At 35.5% G+C, this 24,393-nt stretch overlaps 1 protein-coding gene across 2 annotated transcripts in view; it reads right to left on the reverse strand.

Moving 5' to 3' along the window:
- The window catches only part of obe (activating signal cointegrator 1 complex subunit obelus), a 402,671-nt gene that overhangs the window by 73,806 nt on the left and 304,472 nt on the right, over window positions 1-24,393 (reverse strand). For both annotated transcript variants that reach the window (XM_090379766.1, XM_090379764.1), the window contains exons 31-32: window positions 11,736-11,861; window positions 564-675 (exon numbers count right to left, since the gene is read on the reverse strand). In XM_090379766.1, the coding sequence (XP_090235892.1) occupies window positions 564-675; window positions 11,736-11,861 (238 nt within the window). The remainder of the gene's footprint in view (window positions 1-563; window positions 676-11,735; window positions 11,862-24,393) is intronic.

Raw genomic sequence — 24,393 nt, forward strand, 5'->3', positions numbered from 1 at the left:
ATCAAAGAGAAGAAGGATGCTCTTCACAGCAGAACTTTTCCTAGCTGACAAGCAGCTGCTTTGGTTCCTTCCAGAAAACCATGTTAAAAAATGACTTATGATTCATCTCTCTTTTCTTGTGTATTTTATGAGAAATAAAGACCTTATAACTTGAATGCACCTCATATATATTAGCATAAAGGGTTCCTTATATTTGAAAATATTCTTCATAATATGATAATCTTTACAATTTTTCAAGAGAAATAATAAATATTACTGTATTAGAAAAAAGAGAAAATGTTACACGATTAAAAGTTACAAGATCCAAGGAATATAAGTAAGGAATATAAATCAGAGGATAAACAAATGAAAAAACATAATATCAATTAAATTTAGTATATAAGTTACAATACATGCAATAGCATCTTGCCATTTCGATATTGGAATAATAAGAAATGACCAGAAAATGCAGTAAAAAGACACTAATAGGCAGAACTTCTCAATATTATTCAATTTTGTGCTTTAATATAATCAAATAAATTTTATATGTTCAAATATATTCAGACAAAATTCTCAATTCTTGCCTCTCCAATTTCTGTGCAAAATGCTCCTTGTAATATTTTAAGGCAACGTTCCACTAATCCCGAAAGGAAAGCATTCATTGTACCTTTTTCAACTGCTTCTAGTCCATAATATCTGCAAATAGAGATAACATGTCTTTATGAATTGAATATGCTAATTCTGAATATAACCTTAATTTTTAAATAGCATCAATAGTTTGCTCAGAAATGAAAGAAAAATTCAATAATACTATAACAGATTTATTAACAATATTTAACTTCTGTACAGAATAGAGTATTGACCTTTTCTACAAGTAAAAAGCTAAAAAAATCAAATTAAAAAAAGTAGGAATCTTCCTCATGTTAATCAAAAAACTTTCCTTAAAAATGTTAATTTGAATATCTTTCTCTTTTGTAGTCAAATATGATAGCCTCAACCTACTTTCCTCCTTGGTTTGTATGTCATGGTGTAATCTCCCAAAATACTTCACTAACATTATTCAATTTGGCCTGAAAAAAATCTAAGTGAGAGTGAAAGCTTGATTGACAAACTGCATCCAATTTTTCCAAATTTTTCGAACAACTTGTCAACTAGTTCTTTGTAATTTTCACTCTAAATGTTACCGAGAAAGCCATTCACTAAAAGGTGGAAATGACTGCCAAGCATTTTGCACCACATCAGTCATTTTGTCTTCCAGTTCTTGTGAACCCAACATCTGCTTAACCTGTGGACCATTAAATATGTCACCTTTCATTTTTCAATCAAAAAATTTTATATAATTTCTAATAATCAGATAATTTTGGAATAGACTGTATATGCTTGAAAATGTCACTTTGAGAATCCAATGCTTTGAAAACTGACCAGTCCCAGCTAGATATGGAGCTGTGATTGTTCCTAGGAACCAATAGATCGTCTAGTACAGTGCTTCTCAAGTGGGCGATATCGCCCCCTGGGGGCATTTCAATTATCCATGGGGTGTTAGGCATGAAAGGAGGCAACAGGTATGATTGTGTGTAACAGGCGGCTTGCAATAATTTGCGCCTTTAATTGCTTTGACCAAATGCCGACTACATAAATGATATGATTAGGCTGAACAGACAAATAGACTGAGCCACCCATATTAACGTGCTACAGACTATCCCTTGAAAATTAAAATGAGTTCTCCCGATTGAGACTTCGTTTCTGCACTGATCAGGCGATGGTCATTCGCTAGTTACATTGATTCTAGAACTATTCTACAATTCACTGAATGTTCTGTGGTGTGTTTTCAATTTTTGTCTGCTAAACGGTTTTTCTTATTAGGATAAAAGATACAAAAGGTAAGTGCTAGTGTAAAATATAAAAATAAGATTATTGTCATAGGTAACGTTGAATGCATTTTCTCTGGAAGCAACTGCGCTATATTCAGTACAATACGCATTACCCAGGCAACTGTTTTGTTTGCTCCACAGTTGGCCGATTTTGATGTGTAGGTGACAGTTTCTTGGACCACCCTATACATATTATTTTCAGATTTAACGAAAATAATAAAGGTCGATTTATAGTTATTTATTACTACTTTGAGTTCTTAGAAATAGCATCTCAACACATATTTGAATAAATAATTCTTTGTTGACATGTAAGGTATAGTTTACATTTTACAACGGTTGTTGTTGTTTTTTGGTTTTTAGGAGCATTGGCAACTAAGGCCATATTGCTCAGGGAAGGGATATGCAGTGGTCATTCCCTGACCTTTCTGCATCTTCCTTATTTGGTGGTGACGGGCTCGAACCCCGGTCTAATCAAGAAGCATGTGATACGCACTACTGCTCCTTCCCACCTGGCTACGGAGGTGCCCATTTCACAACAGAAGTAATGATCTGGCGTTGCGCACAGCATACAAGGGGGCACGATTAGACAAAAACAACTAGCAATTTGGACCTCCTACTCTAAATTGAGTCCTGAACATCCTTTTCTAAGCTCCATATATGTTCTTATATATGCGGTTTCCAGCTTCAAGCTTGGACCAGACCTGACCCTACAAAAAAGTTGAAAACAGTATAATGTCAAACAAGCTTAACGCAAATATTTTTATAACTTATTTTTAATTTTCTTAATAATTAATGATACGTATATGCTCTTCTTCTTCTTATTATTATTTTTTTTTTAAATAGGAAGAAAAATGGCCGAGCTAGAAAAGAAATGTAAACAATATTCTGCGGAATATCTAAAATATGGATTTATATCAGCACCAGCAAACAATCAACTTTCAATGTGCCTTATTTGTGAAAAGACATATTCAAATGAGGCTATGAAGCCTTCCAGATTACTGGAGCACTTAAATAAGGTGCATTCAGATAAGGTAAATAACGACTTGTCTTAATTTCAAAAGCTACGTGACAAATTTGAAAAGCACCCAACATTATCGAGCATGTTTTCTTGTGCGTCGCAACAAAACAATGATGGCTTGTGGGCCTCATACAATATTTCACTGTTGATTGCAAAAGCTGGTAAGCCTCATATAATTGGTGAAGAATTAATTTTTCCTGCAATTTCTGAAGTTATCAGTACTGTTTTACATAAATCACCACGCAATATAATAAAATCTATTCTACTTAGCAATGATACAGTTCAGAGACAGATAGGCAAAATGGCCAAAGACACAGAAAATACCCTATGCAACATTTTACAAACAACAGAATTTGCCTTACAAATAGATGAATCAACTCTGCCAGGTAACGAATCTTTACTACTAGCATACGTACGTTTTATAAAAGATGAAAAGTTGAACGAAGAATTATTATTTGCAAGATATCTAGAAACGCATACCAAAGGCGAGTCTATATTTCAGGTTACTGAAAAGTTTTTTAAAGACAGGGAAAGTCCATTTACAAATGTACTTGCTTGCGCAACGGATGGAGCACCATCAATTATTGGCCGTTACAAGGGTTTTATGGCTTATTTAAAAAATGCTGTGCCAAATATTATTACTGTTCATTGTGTCATTCACCGTCAGCATTTAGTTGCGAAAAAATTTGGTGATCAACTGCACAACTCTTTACAAACTGTTATTACTGCTATAAACAAAATTAAAGCACATTCTTTGAATGATTGTATATTTCGAAAGCTTTGTGATCAAAACAGTGAAGATTTTTAACGATTGCTACTTCACTCCGAGGTTTGGTGGCTGTCAAAAGGAAACTGTCTCAACAGATTTTATGAACTCTTTGATACTGTTGTCGAGTTTTTTGAAGATAGGAACAACGACCTTAGTAATGACCTCTCAAGAAAATGAAAACTGATATTGCTTATCTTGCAGATTTATTTACTAGATTCAACTCAATGAACTTACATTTACAAGGACAAGATGTAACTCTTATTAAGGCGAAAACTCAAATTTCAGCATTTACTTCAAAATTGAAGCTTTTTATGTGCAACGTAGGACGACGTGAATTGTATCAATTTCCAAATCTGTTGGAAATAGAGAAAAAAGAAAAAATAGCTGATGAAACTCTACTAACTTTTTGTAATCATCTAGAAATGTTGCACAGAGATATGCAGGAAAGGTTCAAAGATCTCCTTAATTTGAAAATTCCAGATTGGGTTATAAATCCTATTTTAAATAATGATGATGGTGAACGTTTTGTAGAATTGATTGAGTTACAAAATGAAGTTGAACTGAAGCCAAAATTTCAAAATTAATATCAGGAATTTTGGTTACAAAAGAAAATCCCTGACCATTACTCTGCATTGTGGGGAATTGTAAAAAAAAATTACTTATTTCTTTTCCAACATCATATCTAGTCGAAACCGGTTTCAGTGCTGTATCTCAATTACTGACAAAACAAAGAAATTGTCTGGATGTTGTTAAACGTGGCGATTTACAACTTCTATTTACAGATATTAAACCTAATATTGATAAGCTAATAAATCTCCACCAAGCTCATCCATCGCATTAAATATTAAAATATAATTAACTATTTCCATTAATATCATGACTTATTTATGTAATTAACTTTAATTTTTATGACTTATTTATGTAATTAACTTTAATTTTTATGACTTAATTTAAGTGACTATAACTGACTTTATTTATGTAGTTGTAATTTTTTATGAAGAAGGAATAAAGTGCAGTAAATGGTTTTCTTTTTAATTCACACACATACATGCAGGGCTGCATTTACATTTTTGGAGGCAAACAGACTAAAAACAAGCCCTGGCGAGGGCTTTTTTTTTTAGGGCGGGTGGTGATCCACAAAAGTTTGAGAAGCACTGGTCTAGTACATTGTGTATGCCAGGCTGTAACTCAATTATGGCAGATAATTCGCTTCTCCTATAGTGCTGATCTATTGCTCTGCTATAAATCAAGCAGAGAAAGCAAGAGAACTTAGTGAAACTACCTTGCAAATCCAGAAGGGACCCCACCTTCTTGAAATCCCCACAACCATCCCATCTATACGGGTCACACTTTATCTTCTCTAATGCATGCTTTGCATTTCCACAGCCTTCATTACTATGAACAGTGTGTGCAAGAGGACTCAATGGATGTATATTTTCAGTTGTGAAGCAACACAGCTTTCAAACCTTTACTTGAACAATCTATGAAAAGACACTACACTTCTGGATTGTGACTACTCCTCAAATGTGGAGAGATCCACATCCTTTTTAAACTTCAATACATCTATCCACCAAATGAATGCAGCAGTTATCAATGATTAGTTGGCTCTCTCTCTCCACATTTGAGGTATAGAAAAAGGTTAATGTTTACCTGCAACTAGCACAGCAGAAATGAGGCCCACTACTTTTCATGATCACAAGACATTGCAAAATAGGTTTCATACGCATTGGAAAACTTGGTAACTTCAACAATGTTGTGTTTCACCTACTTTGGAACTATATAATATCCACAAACAGCAGAGAAAGAGTGGAGATAAGTTACACCTTCTTTTGGTAGCTACAGAAAAATGTAGAAAAATAATAATCAAATTTACAAACACTACAAGCTCTTATATATCACAGTATTGGTATGCACTTATATAATACAGTAAACCCCCGCTATTCGCGGGGGTTACATTCCTGAGAAATGCCGCGAATACTGAGTTATGGCTCCCATAGTAATAAAGGGGTTCCATTCCAAAGTATGAAATATATAAGAGAAACTAGTCTAAAATTTTGTCTATGTATGTATTACATGTACCTTCATAATATGACTATATACATAGACAGTACATAGTGAAATGCAAGCATATGGCATTGAAATGAAAATAAGAAACAATTTAATATTAAATGTAATATTTATTAGAAATTTCAAACAAATCTTTCAAACCAACAAATCTTTGCTAGCTAAAAAACTTATCCTGCCAGTGCTATCACCAGTTTCGCTAAAGTGTTGATAAAGGAGTTTTGCCTTTTCACGAATGATGAGTGAACTTAACGAAATTTTATTATGAGTTCGGTCTTCTATCCACAGATTTAAAGCTTTTCCCATTTTTTCTAATTTAACATCACGAGTTAGAGCAAATTTTTGAAGCAATTAGCGTGTTTTCACGGACACTACGGCGGATTTTTTCTTCCAATTTTTTGATTGATCGTACCGTTGACTCGTTGATTTTATAATGTTTTGCCACTGAGGAGACCTTTTCACCATTAGAAATTTTGTCTAATAACTGAATTTTATTCGCTAATGTCATCACTTTCTTTGATCTTTTCACATTTCCCTTGTTATTCGTAGCCATATTTTTGTACGGGTCAGAAAGAACTTGTCCACAATAAAGTCACTTTCTTCCGTTAACACGCTCAAAAAAGTCTGTTTTACACTGCAAACAGTAGATTTATCACTGTTTGCAGTGTAAAACAGTAGATTTATCACTTTTGTAAGCATGTCAATTTATAAATTGATAAATTTATAAGCATATAAATTAAAAGCAAACGACGAAACCTTCCATGACAAGCGCATAACACATACTGAACAAGGATTAGCGAGAAACATCCACGCTCGCGATTTTGTCACCCCTCTCCCCCACCCAATGAGCGCTGTTTTGACTGGGAAAGATAATTTTAGCCATGCCCATGTTTTTTTATGGCGGAAAATGTTCACGGCGCTTTAAAATTCACATTTTTTTAGGTTTCATTTTATATTAAATCAGCGACTGCGAATACGCAAAACCGCGGATACAGATATCGCGAATAGCGGGGGTTTACTGTACATATAAATTTCACAAAAACAAAAACATAAATATTGACACTAGAGAAAAATCATTGACACCACTGGATTCAGCACACAATATACATATAAAAAAAAAAAGCTCTTTTTTTTTTTTTTTATTATTATGTAGTATTATTTATGAACTTTGGTAGTGAATCAGATACTATTCAATATTCATTCAGTTCATAGAAGGATTTAATAGTAGGTGCAAAAAAAAAAAAAAAAAAAAAAAACCCCTTAAATTTAGACAATCAACAATATATGTAATAAACCAAGGGCAAAAAAGCAAACTGTGTATACAATAATAAATTTATATATATAAATAAGAAACAATGTCATAATCACAAAGACCAAAAAAGGTTCAGAAGTCAAAATCACACATGAAGGTAATGCTGATGATGTTTTTTGGCCAGGGAATGATGATTATTACAATTCTCTCTATGAGGTGAAAATAAATGCAGCCTACTATTACTACCTAGAAGTTTTAAAATGGTTGAGAGATGTAATCTGTCATAAATGACCTGAAAAATGGTGAAATGGTTTGCTACTTTAATATGACATTACACCATGCCACATTTGGCAATTTTTTGACTGACAAAAATTCCCTCCATGCTGCACCCATTCCATTCATTTGACTTGGCATTATGTGACTTTTGGCTATTCCAAAATTAAAATGACATGAAAGGAAAACAATTCAAGAAATCCAACCAAACATGATGAACCAACTGAATGGATTCACAAAAGAAGGCTTCCATAAATATTTTCATCAACAGAAGGTATGATGAAACAAGGTGTGGTTGCAGAAGAAGATTGCACTAAAGAATATTAATAATGTAAACATTTATCATTGAATAAAGTTAATATTTTGCAACTTATTCAATAAAGACCTATGGTTTGCTGACTCTATCAACAAGAATAAAGCTTTGGATTCCACAGCCAAAGATTATTAAGCAATCTCATAAACTAGTATACTTGGGCTTTTGATGGATTTCGCCATCAAAACCCTAGTCCTTGGAGATGGCAGGTTCTCAAGATCCTTCATGTCCCTTCAGGACACCAATTTTGGTACTTAAAAAGACTGGTTGAAAGATATTTGAAGAACATATCCAGTATCATTTTCGTATATATTTTTGTTGCAATAGTGTTATTTTTTGTGGTAAGGAGAAGGTCCAAATAATGTTTACTGTCGTGTTCTAATCTGATTTTGAAAGAGATGCATGAATAGAAGTTGTTGCCATATGAATGAAAGTTGAGCTGTGAAATGGAGATGATGCCATCTACATAGTAGATCCAAAGGGTAGGTTTAAGGGGGCATTGTCTAAGGCTATGTCTTCAAAGGAACCCAACCTTGAAAAGAAGTCGGGGGAGGGAGAACTGCCAATTCTAAGACCTAGTTTTTGTTTGTAAAGAATATCATTATATCATTAAAATTGAGATAACCTTCTCCTATAGATAAATCTATTAAGCTGAGGATGTCAGTTATTTCTAGAGGTTGGTAGGAAAGGCAGTGTTCACTTGGTTACCAAGTATTTGATGAAAGGTAGTTTTAGGTTTCTTTTAATAGAACATTTGTAAATATTGCCTACATCGAACGAGAGGAGATCATTATCATTGATGTGATTTTTCCAACAGGCTGAATAAATGAGTGACATAAGTAATTATGGACCTCAGCTTTACTTCTGTTCAGGGAAAATAATGGAGTCACTGATTAAAAAAGTAATAAAGGACCATCTAGATGGAATGCATTTATACTGCAGTCACAGCATGGATTTGTTTCAGGGCAGTCCTGTCTGACCAATCTGATTGGATACTATGATGCAGTAACACAGGTACTGGATAAAAAATAATTTTGATATCATATATTTGGATTTCAGGAAAGCTTTTGATAGTGTTGCACATAAGACTTATACAAATTGTAGTGGCATTAAGGGCAAGTTACTGTTGTGGATAAAGGGATGGTTCAGTGGGAGAAGATAGTTGTTATCAATGGGCACTGCTGTTCTTGGACAAATATAATTAGTGGAGTGAATGCCAATGGGCTCAGTGTTGGGCCCATTGTTGTTTTTGATATTTATTAATGATACTAATGAAGACATATCAAGCCTAATGTCTAAGTTTGCAGATGGTACAAAGGTTGGCAGGGTGGTTAATGATAATAATCAGGGTATGATACTGCAACAAGACCTAGGCAGATGGGCAGAGATATGGCAATTGAAGTTTAACATTGGCAAATTACACGAGTGGCAGTAATCCCATTAACATGCTAATTGTGTGGTATCATACTTAGTAGTGAAGTATGAAAAAGATCTGAGGGTAGTTTTGCAGTCAGATATGAAGTTCTCTGAGCAGTACATATATGCTGCTGGGAAAACAGGATAGCCTGCCATGATATATAGAAATTTTGTCAGTAGGGATAAAGAGGTGATTTTCCCATTGTATAAAGCAATGTTTTGGCTGCATCTTGAGTACTGCATACAGGTCTGGAAGCCTCATTTGTAAAAGGATGTGGATCTGGATCTGTTGGAGCAGGTGCAAAGAAGAGCAACAAGATTAGTGATGGGAACAAAAGGGTGCTGTTATCAGGAAAGGCTTCAGTTCTGTAAATTTCAGCTGGAGATTAGACACCTGCAAAGATGTGCAATAGAAGTGTTTAAGGCTTTGAATGGATTAAGTAAGCCACCAATGGAATCCTTTCTCTTGCTTAAGACTATGAACATGAGGGGGCATAAATTAAAATTGTGGAAGGATGATTGCAAAACAGATGTGCAGAAATTGGTTTTCAGCCAGCGAATAGTTGTTCACTAAGACAAACTTCCATCTGGTGTTGCAGAACTAGGTAGTTTGAATAAATTCAAGGAAGAACTAGACAAACTATTAGCAGGGGATGGACAGATAATATGGAAAGTGTTCACTTTTTTTTTTGGCTGATCCTGTATATGCTTGTTTTCTTACATCATTTGTCACTACTAATATTGGAAGTTTTTTTTACCATGCTATAATTATAATTATAGAGTTAAGAATAATTATCACTAACCATGTTTTATTCTTCATATAAAACATATTCATAGTGTTCATATTTAGTTTTGTAATAATGAGCATAGTTATTATATGGTAATTGTTATTGATCATAGATGTTCATCTTGATTTCTATAAGAAAGGTCTGCCTAATCCCCATTTTTCCATAAGGCTTTGGTCCCAATACTTGTGGTTTTGATATTCCCAGTGATTTCCAGAAATGTATTCACTGCCCCCTATTTACTATACAGCAGGCCCCCGTTATAACGCGGTTCGCTTTACGCTGATTCGCTATAACGCTGTTCTTATATTATAACCCGTATCTGACTATAACGCTGTCACAGATCACTATAACGCTCTTTTACAGATTACATTTTTGACATATTTAACGAAATCGTTTCATTTGATGGAGTCGATAGCTTGAAAATGAATAGCAAAACAGCATTAAAACGTTTCCCACGCCGACTTGAGCAATTTTCCCACGCTCAGTGAAATTTTCTCTCACGCTAATTTAAGTACAGTCACTTGTTACGTAGTTCCGAGATCAACATTTTAAAAAATGATCAAATATATTGCTTGTAATATTTGCGTTATATGCATTTATCCGAAGTCTAGTTAGTCATCACTCAGTACAGTATTAGACATTGTGCGTGTTATATTTTCGAAGAGCTAATAATGACCGACAGGAATGAAAATGCAACAACGTCTGGGCGCAGTACGAAGACTATAAATGTAAGAAAAAGACTGAATTTGAAAATTAAATTAGACGTTTTGAAGCGAATCGATTCCGGTCAACGACAAGCGGATGTGTGCCATAATTTAGGACTCGCAAATTTAACTGTAAGAACAATTATGAAAAAATAAAGAATTAATTTTAGCAGCGGGAAAGATAGCTGTTCCACTGCAAGCAACTAGGACTAGACCGGCTATTAGGATTGAAATGGAAAGACTAATTTTTTTGAAGATAATATTCCAATGCAGAATTCAGTTAAGTTAAATATTAAAAAGAGAGAGAGAGAGAAAGAGATTAGCCAATACGATGATCTGAAGAAAACTCGCCTAAAAAAAAAAAATGTGGAACCATTTAAAACTGGTAGAATAGATTTAAAATCCCGGGAGAAGCCGCTAGTGCAGATTAAGGAGCCGAAACTTTCAAAAAAGAACTTGTTAAAATTATTGAAGAGGTTGACTTTATTGTTGGGTGGTAACGCTGCGGGCCATTTAAAATTAATACCCCTTTTAGTTTATTTGGAAGAGGGCCAAAGTTCAACTCAAAATCCACACATTTTTAATGATTAAATTCATCCATTAAATTAAATCAATTAAATTCATTATTTTAATTGGAATTTTGTTTACTTTTGAGATGCAAGTAGTTACCACATAATTATACGTATGTAATGCAGAATATTTTATATGTGCAAATATTTGAATATTAAATATTTTGACTGACATTTGTGCATCTTTTCATTACCGTTTATTATTGATTAGGAAATATCCTATGGCACCGACCGCAGCTCACAAATACATATGTTACCTTAAGGGAAAGCGGCGCTCGCTTAGCGCGGATTCACTTAGCGCTCTGTTTTTCCGGAACGAATGATCAGCGTTAAGCGGGGGTCACCTGTATTTGTTTTAATTATTCAATACAGTGTCAGAATAAAAGTATAAAGGGCACCATTTTCAACTATTTAATTTCTTGCATTTTATTCCAAAAAATGAAAAATTGTGTATAAAATAAATCATTCACACATCATTAGATTTTTTTTTTGTCATGCTTAGTAGAGAGCAATTGAACAAAGCTTTTATTATTAATCAAGGCATAAAGTACTCCTTTTAATCATGATCAAGCAGTTGCTACATCATGTCTTTAGGCTGTTCTTAATTATAACATGCAACAGATTTAAAGCTAAATTATTCATAATAAATACTCATTAAAATAATTCAAATCAAATAATATAATTAACCAAACACAAATTAAGTGAATGTGCTACCATACCCGGGGTTCTGTAATAATCTTCTAAAAAAGTAGGTCCATGTGATATAATCCAAACAATCCTGTTTAGAAGTTATAGTTCCAGCAACAATTTCAGCATTCAGATGGTCAGGAAGAACTTGCAGCAAACTAGAAAGATTCAATTCTTAGACATACTGTTAACAATAGGGTAGTTATCTTAAAATAATATAACTACACTGCTCAGAAAAATTAACAGAATACACCATGAGTTACACCATGTAGAAAACGTGGTCATGCAGTGTGGAAAGAAGTGGGACAAAGAGGGACAAAAATTGGTATTCAGAATAACAATGAAATTAGGAGGCAGCGAGAAACTTCAGACACATATAAGAGACATTTATTGGGGCTGTATAAGAATTAACAAAAAGGTCACATTACAGAAGTCAATACAAAATGCTCGATAATATGGTCACACGACATCAGTATGGCACATGATTCCCTCCAATGGCTAAACAGGCCTGACAGGGTTGAACTATGCTCGATATAAGGGTGTCTATAAGATTCTGTAGTAACAAATCCCATTTTTCCACTAGTGCAGACCTTAGCTCACCAAGTGACTGAGGAGTTGGCTGTTGTCATGCAACATGACACTCAAGGGCCCCCACACGTTTGATTGGATTTAAGTCTGGTGATCGTGCTGGCCATGGTAGTCAGATATCTTCAGTTTCAAAATATTTCTCCACCACTTGAGCTCTATGAGCAGTGAAGTTGTCGTCACTGCATATGCAACCACAGAATCAACTGCACCCCTAAAAAGTTGCACATAGGGTTTAAGGATCTGCTCTCAGAACCTCTGCACAGTTATAGTATCCCTATCAAAAACATGAAGAGGGGTGTGGCTGTTGATCATTATTCCACCCAGCAGATGAACACCGCCTTCACCGTAAGTGTCACTTCTCTGATGTTGAAGAGATGGTACCACATTCCTCATTGTCTTCAGATGAAATAACATCTAGCATCTGTTTGTATACTAAAATAGGACTCATCACAGAATAGGACTGTACTCCATTTGTCAGGGCTCCAAGTCACATGTTCACGGCACCAGTTTCAGCGAGCTCTGCAGTGGTTTAGTGTTAATGGGATACGAACCACTGGCCTCTTTGTGGAGAATCCATTTGAATTGAGCCTTCTTAACCCAGCCCAGTTGGAAATGTTTTCACCTGTGGCCACAGCAACCTCAAGGTAGAGTTGAAGACAGGACATCGTAGGGTTCCATCTTGATGTTAGAGCCAGATAGTGATCTGTTCTGGTTTCTGTTTCCTGAAACTGCTTCCACAGTGCTGAGATTACACTGCGTGACATATTAAGTCAGTAATCCACATCTGCCTGCAACTGCCCAGCTTAAAGTTGTCCAATGGCCTGCCATCACATAGAATCATCTAAATGATGATGACTTTCTATTGTGAGTACAAGGAGATGTGGCTGTCTCACCGGGCAAGCCAAAAAATGGGAATGAGATGATGTGGTTGCAACCCGTGTTTTTAGAGGCATGAATAATTTGAATAACTTTTTGTAAAACTTGTAAACCTCTGTAAGGTAATAGACCGATTTCTATTGGATACTTGGAATTTGCGTGGCAGGATGCCTATTATATCAAATATTCATCTTCGGTGACATTGTCACAATAAAATATTCACAAACAACATTTTGTTCTGTTAATATTGTCGAGCAGTGTATTATTTTCACTGGCATAAATTTTCTAACATCCACTTCTGAAACATTTTGTAAGACATAAAATTACACAAATTTGATCAACAGTAATGAAAAAGATCTTCCCAAAGTGAACATTTTAAATCATAATCCATGTTATTAAATTCTCTGTCCAAATGGATGGAAGAATATGAAGGCCCTATGATCAGTGTGTGCCCTCCCAAAAGAGAACCATTTCATGTATCACAATGCAAAAGTGAACTTAAAGTGGCCAAAGGTGTCACACAGATATAAGGAATGCAGAACTGGAATTTGGGGAGTACAACGTCTACAGAAAGGATAGACAGGATAGGAAGGGAGGAGGGGTTATGCTATTAGTTAAGAAACACAAAATCCAAGGAAGTGAAGCCAGTCGACATTGCTGGACAGTGCAGTGTCGAGTCAGTTTGGTGTGACATAAGCATTGGGAGATCAAAATTGAGAGTAGGCGTGTGCTATAGGCCTAATTACTCTGATGAGTATAATAAGAAACTGTACAGGGAAATAGAGTGGGCCAGTAAATCAGAGAGTCTTATAATGGGGGATTTTAATTTCCCAGATATTGACTGGAATTTGGGGGCTGGTCACTCACACACACTAGCAAGGCTTTTGTGGATTTATTGGATGATTGTTTTCTACATCAGCATGTTCGGGAGGCAACTAGAGGGAGTAATACTCTTGATTTGTTTATCAGTAGTGATTCTTCATGCATTAAGAATCTGCAGATAAATGAACCACTAGGTGGCAGTGATCACAGTGTGCTGAAGTGGGATTTACGCAAAGAGGTAACTACCATTAGGGGTAAAGGGAAGGGTTATTGCTTTCGTAAAGGCGACTACAATGGACTGAGACAGTATTTAAATTCTATACAGTGGGACCAACTGATGATGTTACCAACAGCAAATTCAAAATGGGAAGCATTCAAAGAACTTATCTTGGAAGCTACTAGGCTTTACATACCAACTAAGAAATATTGTTCAAGGTTTAGACCTAAATGGATGTCAGATGAACTAATGAGACATATGGCAGAGAAGAAAAATGCATGGTATACATATAAATTAATGGGTGACATGGAAGCCTATGATCGATATAAGCTGGTCTGTAACCAAGTCACAAAGGAGATTAGGCAGGCAAAGAAAAACAGAAAAGAGTTCTTTACCTATGTAAACTCTAGAAGGAAAGGGATGAATCAGATTGGTCGACTGGATATTGATGGTTCAACAGTTGAGGATCCTGCTCAGGTATTTTTAAATGAGTATTTTGTATCTACATTCACACATGAGGAGTTATTCAGAAGGGGGATGCCAGAGGTGAAGTAAACTCTGGCAGTGAGCTAGATGATTTTGTAATAACTGAGAGGAAAGTGGAGAAGAAATTGTTGAAGATAAACATAAAAAAGGCACCTGGGGTGGATGGGATCTATCCAGTTATATTAAAGGAGGCAGCAAAGGAAGTAAGCAAACCCTTAGCCATAATTATGAGAGCTTCTTTGGATTCAGGGGAGGTACCCATAGACTGGAGATGTGCAAATGTGACCCCAATTCACAAAGGAGAATCAAAGGCTGACACAAGTAATTATAAACCTGTGAGTTTAACTTCTGTTCCAGGAAAATTAATGGAGGCACTGGTTAAAGAAGCACTGCAGGATCATCTAGACAAGACTTCAGTTATAGCTCGGACACAGCATGGTTTTGTTAAGGGAAAGTCTTGCCTGACCAATTTGATTGGATACTATGATGCAGTCACAAAAGAATTGGATGCAGGGAATAACTTTGATATTATATATTTGGATCTTAGAAAGGCTTTTGATACTGTTGCACATGGAAGACTGCTGCACAAATTGGAGCAGTGTGGCATTGGAGCCAAATTGCTGCTATGGATAAATGGATGGTTGAGGGGGAGAAGACAGAGTGGTAATCAATGGACACTGCTCATCGTAGACTAATGTTATTAGTGAAGTCCCTCAGGGTTCAGTGTTGGGTCCATTATTGTTTTCTGTATTTATAAATGATATTGATGATGGTATATCAAGCTTAATGTCCAAGTTTTCAGACGATACAAAGGTTGGCAGGGTTGTTAAGGACACTACTGACGCTATGCTGCTGCAACAGGATCTGGAAAGGTTGAGCAGATGGGCTGAGATGTGGAAAATGAAGTTTAACATTGACAAATGTAAAGTATTACATATGGGAAACAGCAACCCCAGAGCAACGTATCAACTCTGTGGTACTACACTGACAGTGGTAGAGAATAAGAAGGACCTGGGGGTAATTGTGCAGGCAGATATGAAGTTCTCTGAGCAGTGCAGATGGGCTGCAAGAGTAGCTCATGGCGTCTTGTCAATGATATACAGGAATTTTTCTAGCAGGGATAAGGAGGTGATTATTCCCTTATATAAGGCAATGGTCAGGCTACGGCTTTACTGTATACAGGTCTGGAGGCCTTATTTCAAGAAGGATGTAGAGCTGCTGGAACAAGTACAGAGAAGGGCAACAAGATTGTTGAATGGAACAAAGGGTTGCTCTTACGAAGAAAGGCTTAAGTTTTGCAAATTACAGTGTCTGGAGACTAGGCACCGGCAAGGTGATCTGATAGAGGTGTATAAAGCCTTGAATGGTTTGAGCATGCTCAATGCCGATGGGATTCTTCCTCTTGCTCAGAATAATCATCTGAGAGGGCATAAATTCAGATCGAGGAAAGACAGATATAGGATAGATGTGCGGAAGTTTGCCTTTAGCCAGTGGGTAGTTGGTTGGTGGAACAGACTTCCATCATCCCTTGTTGTGGAAGTTGATAGCCTAAATAAATTTAAGGCTCAGCTGGACAGGTATTTCGAATGAACGGAGGGGTGAAATGGAAGTGGGTTTTTTTTTTTTTTGGCTGATGCTGCATAAGCTTGCTTTCTTGCATCATATGCCTCTACTAATGCTAATGCTAAATGAAGAAATGGGTGCTTCTACATATGTAGACTATCCATACATTTGCACAAAACTTAAAAGTACAGATTCCACAGTTTACAACATTGTGAGTAATTCTGGAAAACCCACATTTGCAAAAATGATTGTACAATATTAGAGTGATTTCATCGTTAAAGAAATTTTCTGCTAACTATATTGTGCAGCTTTGTAGCATTGGGAAAAGTTTTAAGGAAAATACAAGGTACTATATCTGGTTCTGGAATGAGGATACCCCTTGCTACAAAGTGGGATCGGGAGATGTTGTCATTTTAGATTGGGGAAACGTGGAACTAATGGAATTATATCAGTTCCAAAAATAATTTCAATATGGGATCCTGGAACATCTACCACCCTTTGTAAAGGAAGAACATAGTTCACAGCTGTTTCAGACAATATCTGTTAAGGTCATTTCAATTTCTTTAAAAAAATGAAAGCCTTTTAATTTCTTCTCAATTCTGGAATGGCATGCGAATTGCCATGCTTGCTACAGTCTATATAGGCCACCCCCACAGATACTGCTAGAAGTAAAGTCTGGTGAATATAACATTCATGATCAAGGTTGCTGCTGTGCACATTGTGAGCCAATACTCACACCCTTCTACACACTAATAAAATAAGTTATTATCTTTAATAAATTGTAGACTTGCAAACAGGCCTGGATTTTGGGCAAAGCTTTGGTGTATCAGATCTACTACACATCAAAGCACAAATATTTTAATAGTATGATATAGCTATCACAGAAACGTAATTTGAGCTTATAAAGATGAAGGGAGGAAAAAAAACTAAATTGCGACAAATTCAAATTAGATTTAGGAAAATAAAAAAGGAAATTTCAAATTCAAACCCAGACATCTATATACTTAAAATCTTCTTTGGTGATGAAAGTACTAATGATATAAATTTTTTTCCTATTTTTTTTTTTTTTTTTTTGGCATGTGCTGAAAAAAAAAGTCTACTTCACTGTATCATTTAGCCATTATAATACTAATAACAACTAAAAAATATTTTTCTTTGAAAAATAAAATCTAATTCTTAACATCCACATATAATACAACTCATAACATGTTTATAGAAACACATTAGAGACAACGGTTGCTCATCATACATCCCTTGACATGTATGCCAAATTTTTCTACTATCCATCTGCACATACATTACTATTTGCAGACAGATACACTTTTGTAATAGGTGTCAGATATTGACTGGTCAGCACTATATGCACCATTATACAATGTACTAACACACTTGTTTGCTTGTGTGTGTGTTTTATGGGTGTTTAATGGCACATAAGCTACACTGGCTATAGTGCATCTTGTTTGCTTGTGAGTTCAGTAGATTATTATATTTAAGACAATTTTTGCAGTAATATAGTAACATGAATAATATAGTAACATAATGGGTAACATAAGACATTTTGTTATAACAAAATTTCTTTATAATGAATATAACTCAAAATTATTTTAAAAGAACCATTATTTGTTTGAATAGGTTTTACACTTACTTTTCTAATATATAAAATAATAATTTACACTTTATTTTTCTTAAAATATTCTTTTTAAAATCAATAGAAATAAATAAAATGACAAAATGCATAAGTCCTCCAACGTGTTATTGGAACACCTCATCCCCGGGAAGAAATAGTTAATTCCAGAGATCCCATGACAGGTGGATGGCAGCACCAGGTGAAGTTAGATATAAAAGTACCTTCAGTGACAGGTAGATAGGCAGAAAAAAGAATCCAGTTCTGAATGGCAAGAGGTGTAATAAGATGTCTCCTAGCAGAAAGAAACACTTACATTATAATATTGGTAGAACACAATGTGACATGTCTAAGCATGCTACACAGTATAGGCATCAGATGGGAATGGCATTTGCTCAAAGAATAGTCACTCAGATTATACTGCACAAACAATATTAAAGCTCAGTGATAACAGTAGTACTGTTATAGTATGGTTTATTTCAAGGTTTGCAGTTGATCAGGTGGTTGTCATTGAAATCATGAATACAGTAGTCTATTGTGACACTGAACAATTCTACCTTAACTGCATTTTGGCAGTTCATTAGAGAGGGAGGGCAATATTGAAATGAAATTTCTATAGGTGCACTCCAAGCAGTTTTCAGATGGGAGCAACTAGCATTTGTGGATTTTCAAAAACCACAACAAAAATGTGACAGTGGTCATAAGTAAATGTATTACAGGCACTCTAAACAGCCAACTATCATACTAGGCTAAATGCCCCAGTCCTCATGCAATCACCAAAGTTAAACAGCATTAGGCTCGGTTAGTAATTGGGAGGGTGATCACCTGGAAATACCTGGTGTAGTTGACTTTTTGCTTTCCTTTCTTTTTAATTGGTAAAGTAATAAGTGTAAATCTGTGCTTTATATTTTTACTCTTATAGCCTGTGGATAATATTCCTCCTATTTTCACTTATTAGAATCGGCATTAATAGAATTAAAATTCAATTCATAAATGTGATTGCAATGACCGGCGCTTACTACATATTGTATAGTGAACAGTATGTTGTTATGGAGTGTCCATCATAAAGTTTTGATTTGATCAATAAAGATTTGATCGTACAGTGAACCAATCGTAAAGTGGAAGTTCACTGTAGTGGTGGTGGATGATTCATCCCCCCACCATTTTACCACTCCATACCAGGCATGAGCAATGCACGACCCAATCAGTACCCCTACCAATCGTGTCACGCTATTTCTTTCATCATTCTCCACTACAGAGGATGCGGAAAGGTGAGGGAATGACCACCACATATCCCCAGAGCAATATGGCCTTAGTTGCTAATGCTCCTAAAAAAAAAAAAACCAAATAACAAATAAATTCTCCACCATATTTAATACAAAATTTCGACTGAAAAAAAATTCATAATTCAACATGTCGAAGACTAATAGTGAGCACTGTAAGTCATATATAGCATGTAAACATGACATGCAACCACCGAAACCACCTCCATTGAGTACAGAGGAGAGATCTAAGCTATTTCGACAGTGGAAGAAATTACAGCATGTGATGGAGTTGAACAAAGAAGCTGGAGAAGATCCATCCACATCTTCAGAGCCTTACATCTCCCCAAAAATGTTAGAAGTGAATTTGGAAGAAGTCACAGAAGTTGATACTGCAAATGAAAACGGTGAAGTGCTCGAAGCCCAGTTGTAAACGAAAAGCAAAGAAGCCCAAAACCGACTGCCAGAAGTACCCCATCAAGTTGTTCAACACATAGTGGGTGTAATACATAGCCAGACCAGCAACAGGATTTTAAGAAACACTGAAGCATCCATGCACAGTTTAAACATACATTCCTAGATAATGATTTCAGTTCAGTCTGTTCCGTGTGCTTTGGTTCGAGAACGATGTGAAGATTGTAGCAGCTTGAGATCACGCTCTTCTTCAAACAGCATTTCAAAATGAGGATGTAAGTCAAATGCCAGCCTGTAACAGCTGTCGTGGCTCTCTCAAGAACAAAGTGATTCTGGCTGTATAGAAGCCAAATGGTTTTAAATATCATCTGATACCACAGCACTTTCCGAAACTAGATTTGGTAATTGAACTTCTCATTATCTCCGAGGCTCCCATTCATGCAGATTTGTTGCCTGCAGCATTCATACGGTTAATATGGGATCCTTGGTCAAGTGATAAATGTTTGCCTAAAGAAGTTTCACTTAACTTCCGATATGTGTGCTCGGTATACACAATCGTTTTTTATCCAGCATGACACTGGTCAGTGCCATAAAGCATGATTAGCACAACAATGAATGAAGGAGAATAATATGCTTAACCTATCACTTCTGGCCCAGAGCAAGATCTGAATCAAAAAAAAAAAAAAAAAAAAAAAACCTCCTAAATACCATTGGAACGTTCTGGAACCACAAGTGACAGCCAGAAAAAGGCATTCTAGTTTAAGAAGAGGACTTATTCTGATCATATGGAAGCAGCAGAGCAAGATTTCAGTCTCCACATACCAAAACTTATAGCAAGTGCTTCCTCCTGAGGATTGTTGTTGTTGTTATTTGGTTTTTTAGGAGAATTAGCAACTAAGGCCATTCCGGGTATATGTGGTGGTCATTCCCTGACCTTTCCGCATCCTCCATATTTGGTGGTCAAGGGCTCGAACCCCGGTCTAATCAAGAAGCGTGTGCTATGCACTGCTGCTCCTGACCACCTGGCTATGGGAGAAAGCCTGTAGGCATGTGAATTGATATTACAGTATTAAATATTTCTTTTTTTCTACCACGTTTTTCATTTAGTGTCCCAGTACATATTGAAGGACAGGGTATATTTATACAAAGTTTACTGTATTGAAAACATATTTATAAAAAACAATATCATATGAAATTTTAATATACGCATTGTTAAATACCTGTATAATAAATATAAGTTATTTAATTTTCAAATACTAATATTGTAATTTTTATTTTAGTGTTTATTGTTATTTTTTATGGATTAATATGAAAATTCAATTTTAATTAACTAAAACTGTGTGATTTCAGACTCAAAGTCTAAAATCACACAGTTTTAGTTAATTAAAGAGATGAGACTGTTAATTATAATACTTTTATGCACAAACTTGGAAAAAAAAAAAAAAAATTTAATTTTTTTTCTATCTTTATTGGATTATTATTATTGTTATTATTTTTTTAAACAAAATGATGTTGATACACTGTACCATGCACAACTGCAAGGAACAGAAAGCACTGTATTTCAGCACAATCATTCAAGAATGTGAAAAAAAAAAAAAATTTCTTTTTTAAGATTGTGACAGCATTTAATGCTGTGTTTAACTTAGAGTCATCAGTGCACATATGATTATGGGTATTAATTATTCCGGATATGCACAACATGAAGATGTCTTACATGAGTGCTTAGGCTTGGAAGGGAATGTCTTCCCAAATGGAAGAAATAATTACATTTCACTAAATTTGTAGTTCATGGAGGGTCAGATAGGTCCATATTGATACATATATATAGCAATACCCCGCATAGCACTGATAATTAGTACCGAAACTGTTCCGTGTTATGTGAAAATTATAATGGGTTTTAATTGAATGGCTACCACAGAAACAGTCTATAAACAAATTAAAATAAATCTATACACAATTTCCGCTTGATAGCCAATTAAAAGGATTTGAAATTAAAAATATTGGAAAAATTTTATTAATAAAAATGTAACATGAGAGATTAGAAAAAAGCTTTGTTGTTTATTTAGGTATTTCAATAATAAAGTCTGGTGAAGAAGTCTCTTCTTTTCTTGGTTTACAAGTCTCTGTAGCATCGAATCCCATCTTGTAAAATTTGCCATATCTTGATGCTACATTCAACATTCGGATCTCATTCATAATTACCTCGCAGGCCATGTCGACTCCCCCAAAAAAACTTTCTCCAATTCAATGCAGTCATGTACATTGACAGTGTTCAAAGTTTCGAATCTCAAGTCGTTTCCGATCTTCACAATGTATTCAGCAATTATCTGAATTTGCTATTCAAAACCAGCAAAATCATTTGCAAAATGGGGCAAAACATGCTGCCAAACAGAACTCATGTTGTTGGCAGTGATTTTTAGCCAAGACACAAATATATTTTCGATCGTATTTAAAGAGGTGAAAAATAAATTGTGAAATGAAAAGTTTGAAAGCTATCAACATCGTCTCGTCAGGATGGAATTAAGAATATTTAACATTGTTGCACACTGCCGCTGACTGCCTGAGGGGAGATACTGGTGTATATGAGACAATAGAGTTGGCACTGCAGCACATATGTATGTATGTGTTCCTAGGCTATGACAATGCAGCATATATGTAGAAAACATGTCTAGACTATTGAATGAGTTTTAATATGTACAGTAAATTTTCAACTTAAACTTAATGAAAACCATGTTATAGTGAAACCCATGCTGTTTGAAGCCGTGCTAAGTTCGGCCTCCATAGCCGAGTGGTCATCAGCAGGAGTGCAGTAGCACATGCTCTTTGAGTAGACTGAGGTTCAAGCCCCTGACTGCTGAATACGGTCGATCTGCCAACCCGCATTGGACCAGCATGGCAGATTATGGTCCATTTCCCTCAGCATGAACCGTCGAGGAGGCTTCCATCCTGCAGTGGGTTGATAATGGTGGCACTTTACCTTTTTTTTAAGCGAGGTATTGCTGTATTATTTACCCTCCCCAATCTGCAGGTTCTAGTTCAAAGTAAACTCTGAATTCTAATGCCCATAGGTTTGTTTGCATGAAGAAGCATATTTCTACAAGAATAAGAGAAATTTACCTCAATATATGTAGAACACTGCCGTATGATACTCTCCAGAAATTAAAACAAATAAACAATTAAGACAAAATGATTACAGTAAAAAATCAAGTGAAAACAATTGAAAAATTAAATAAAAAGTTAAAACACAAATTCTGAAAAATGACTTTCCTTCCTGAAGCTGACAGAGCTTTTCGACCGTATATCGTAATCACAGGAATGAAAATTACAGAGTATGTGTGAGCTTGAATCTTAAATAGAGATTATTTGTCTTCGCGCATGCATGTAAAAGACCACAAATCAGAGATTAGATATGGATAATGAACGTTAATAGAATTCTCGTGTAATTTAATTTCGATGGTTTATGCAATTAATACTCTAGTACAGTGGTTCCCAACCTTTTTTGACTAGTGAACCCTTTTTAACATAATAATTTTATCACGAACCCCTAAGTCTATATTCTCTAAAATTGTATAATAGTACTGATTTTTTATTATAAAATATTCCCAGTACTACATTTTAATAAGCAACATTACGTAATAATAAAAATTAAGTATTATTTATACTTTGTAAAGCAGTTATTAATCAATCAAAACTAGATTACAAACAGGCTAAGAGTAGACAACTTGCTTCTTGTTCAAATGGTAGCCAAGCATTCTGGTCTCTTTCCAAAGCTATTGGACACAATTTTTGCCCATCTCTGTTCCTACCTCTGTCAAAACCAGATGGTTCTGTTGCCACATTAGCCAAAGATAACGCTGACGTGCTAGCATCCTATTTTTCTTCCAACTCATGTATTGATAATCTTGGTAAATCACCTCAAACCGTTCCCAGTACACTCCATTCAATGAATCCTGTGGTTTTATGTCAAAAGTATGTTGATCATTTTTATGAATCTGATGCTACGAAAGCTCCAGGTCCTGATGATATTTCTCCACTTGTTCTCAAAATCTGTGCCCCAGAACTTACTCCTGTTTTGTGTCATCTTGTTTCACTTTCTTATTCCAAAGCTGTTTTTCCTTCTGCTTGGAAATTTGCTCATATCCAGCCAGTTCCTAAAAAGGATGACAAATCTCTTCCATCCAATTGCGATTCATCCCATTGTGATTACTTCTACTCTTGAAAGTAATGGAGAAATCAATTAACTGCCAACTCTTAAAATGATCTAGAAATCTTTCATCTGATCAACTATCACCAGTATGGATTCCGTCAGTATCGTTCCACTGGTGATATTCTGGCTTATGTTACCCATCTAAGGATAAATTAAATGGAAAAGTTTGGTGAAACTCAAGCCATTGCTTTTGACATTTCAGGGGCTTTTGATTGTGTTTGGCATAAAGGTCTTCTAAATAAGCTTCCATCCTATGGTTTGCCAGCTGTTCTTTGTAATTGGGTATCCAGTTTTCTCTCTGACCGCTCACTGTGAGTGATGGTAGATGGCTCTCTGTATTCTAACTTCTCCATTAATGCTGTTGTTCCTCAAGGTTCAGTTCTTTCCCCCACTATTTTCCTCTTGTATATTAATGGCCTTCTTCCACTGACCGGAAATCCTATCCATAGTTGTGCTGATGACAGCACGTTGCTTTCAACCTTCCAGTTTGAGAAACTCTGCCCTGTTCAAACAGTTTAACTTCTTGAATATCCACTACCAATTCCTTAAATGCAGACCTCCAGGTAATTCTTCAGTGGAGCAAAGAAAACTTAATTTCAATCCTTCTAAAAGTCAGCACTGTCTTATATCT

Source organism: Mastigoproctus giganteus, chromosome 8 (genome assembly GCF_048544385.1).
Source record: "Mastigoproctus giganteus isolate SK-2022 chromosome 8, ASM4854438v1, whole genome shotgun sequence".
Taxonomy (NCBI): domain Eukaryota; kingdom Metazoa; phylum Arthropoda; class Arachnida; order Uropygi; family Thelyphonidae; genus Mastigoproctus; species Mastigoproctus giganteus.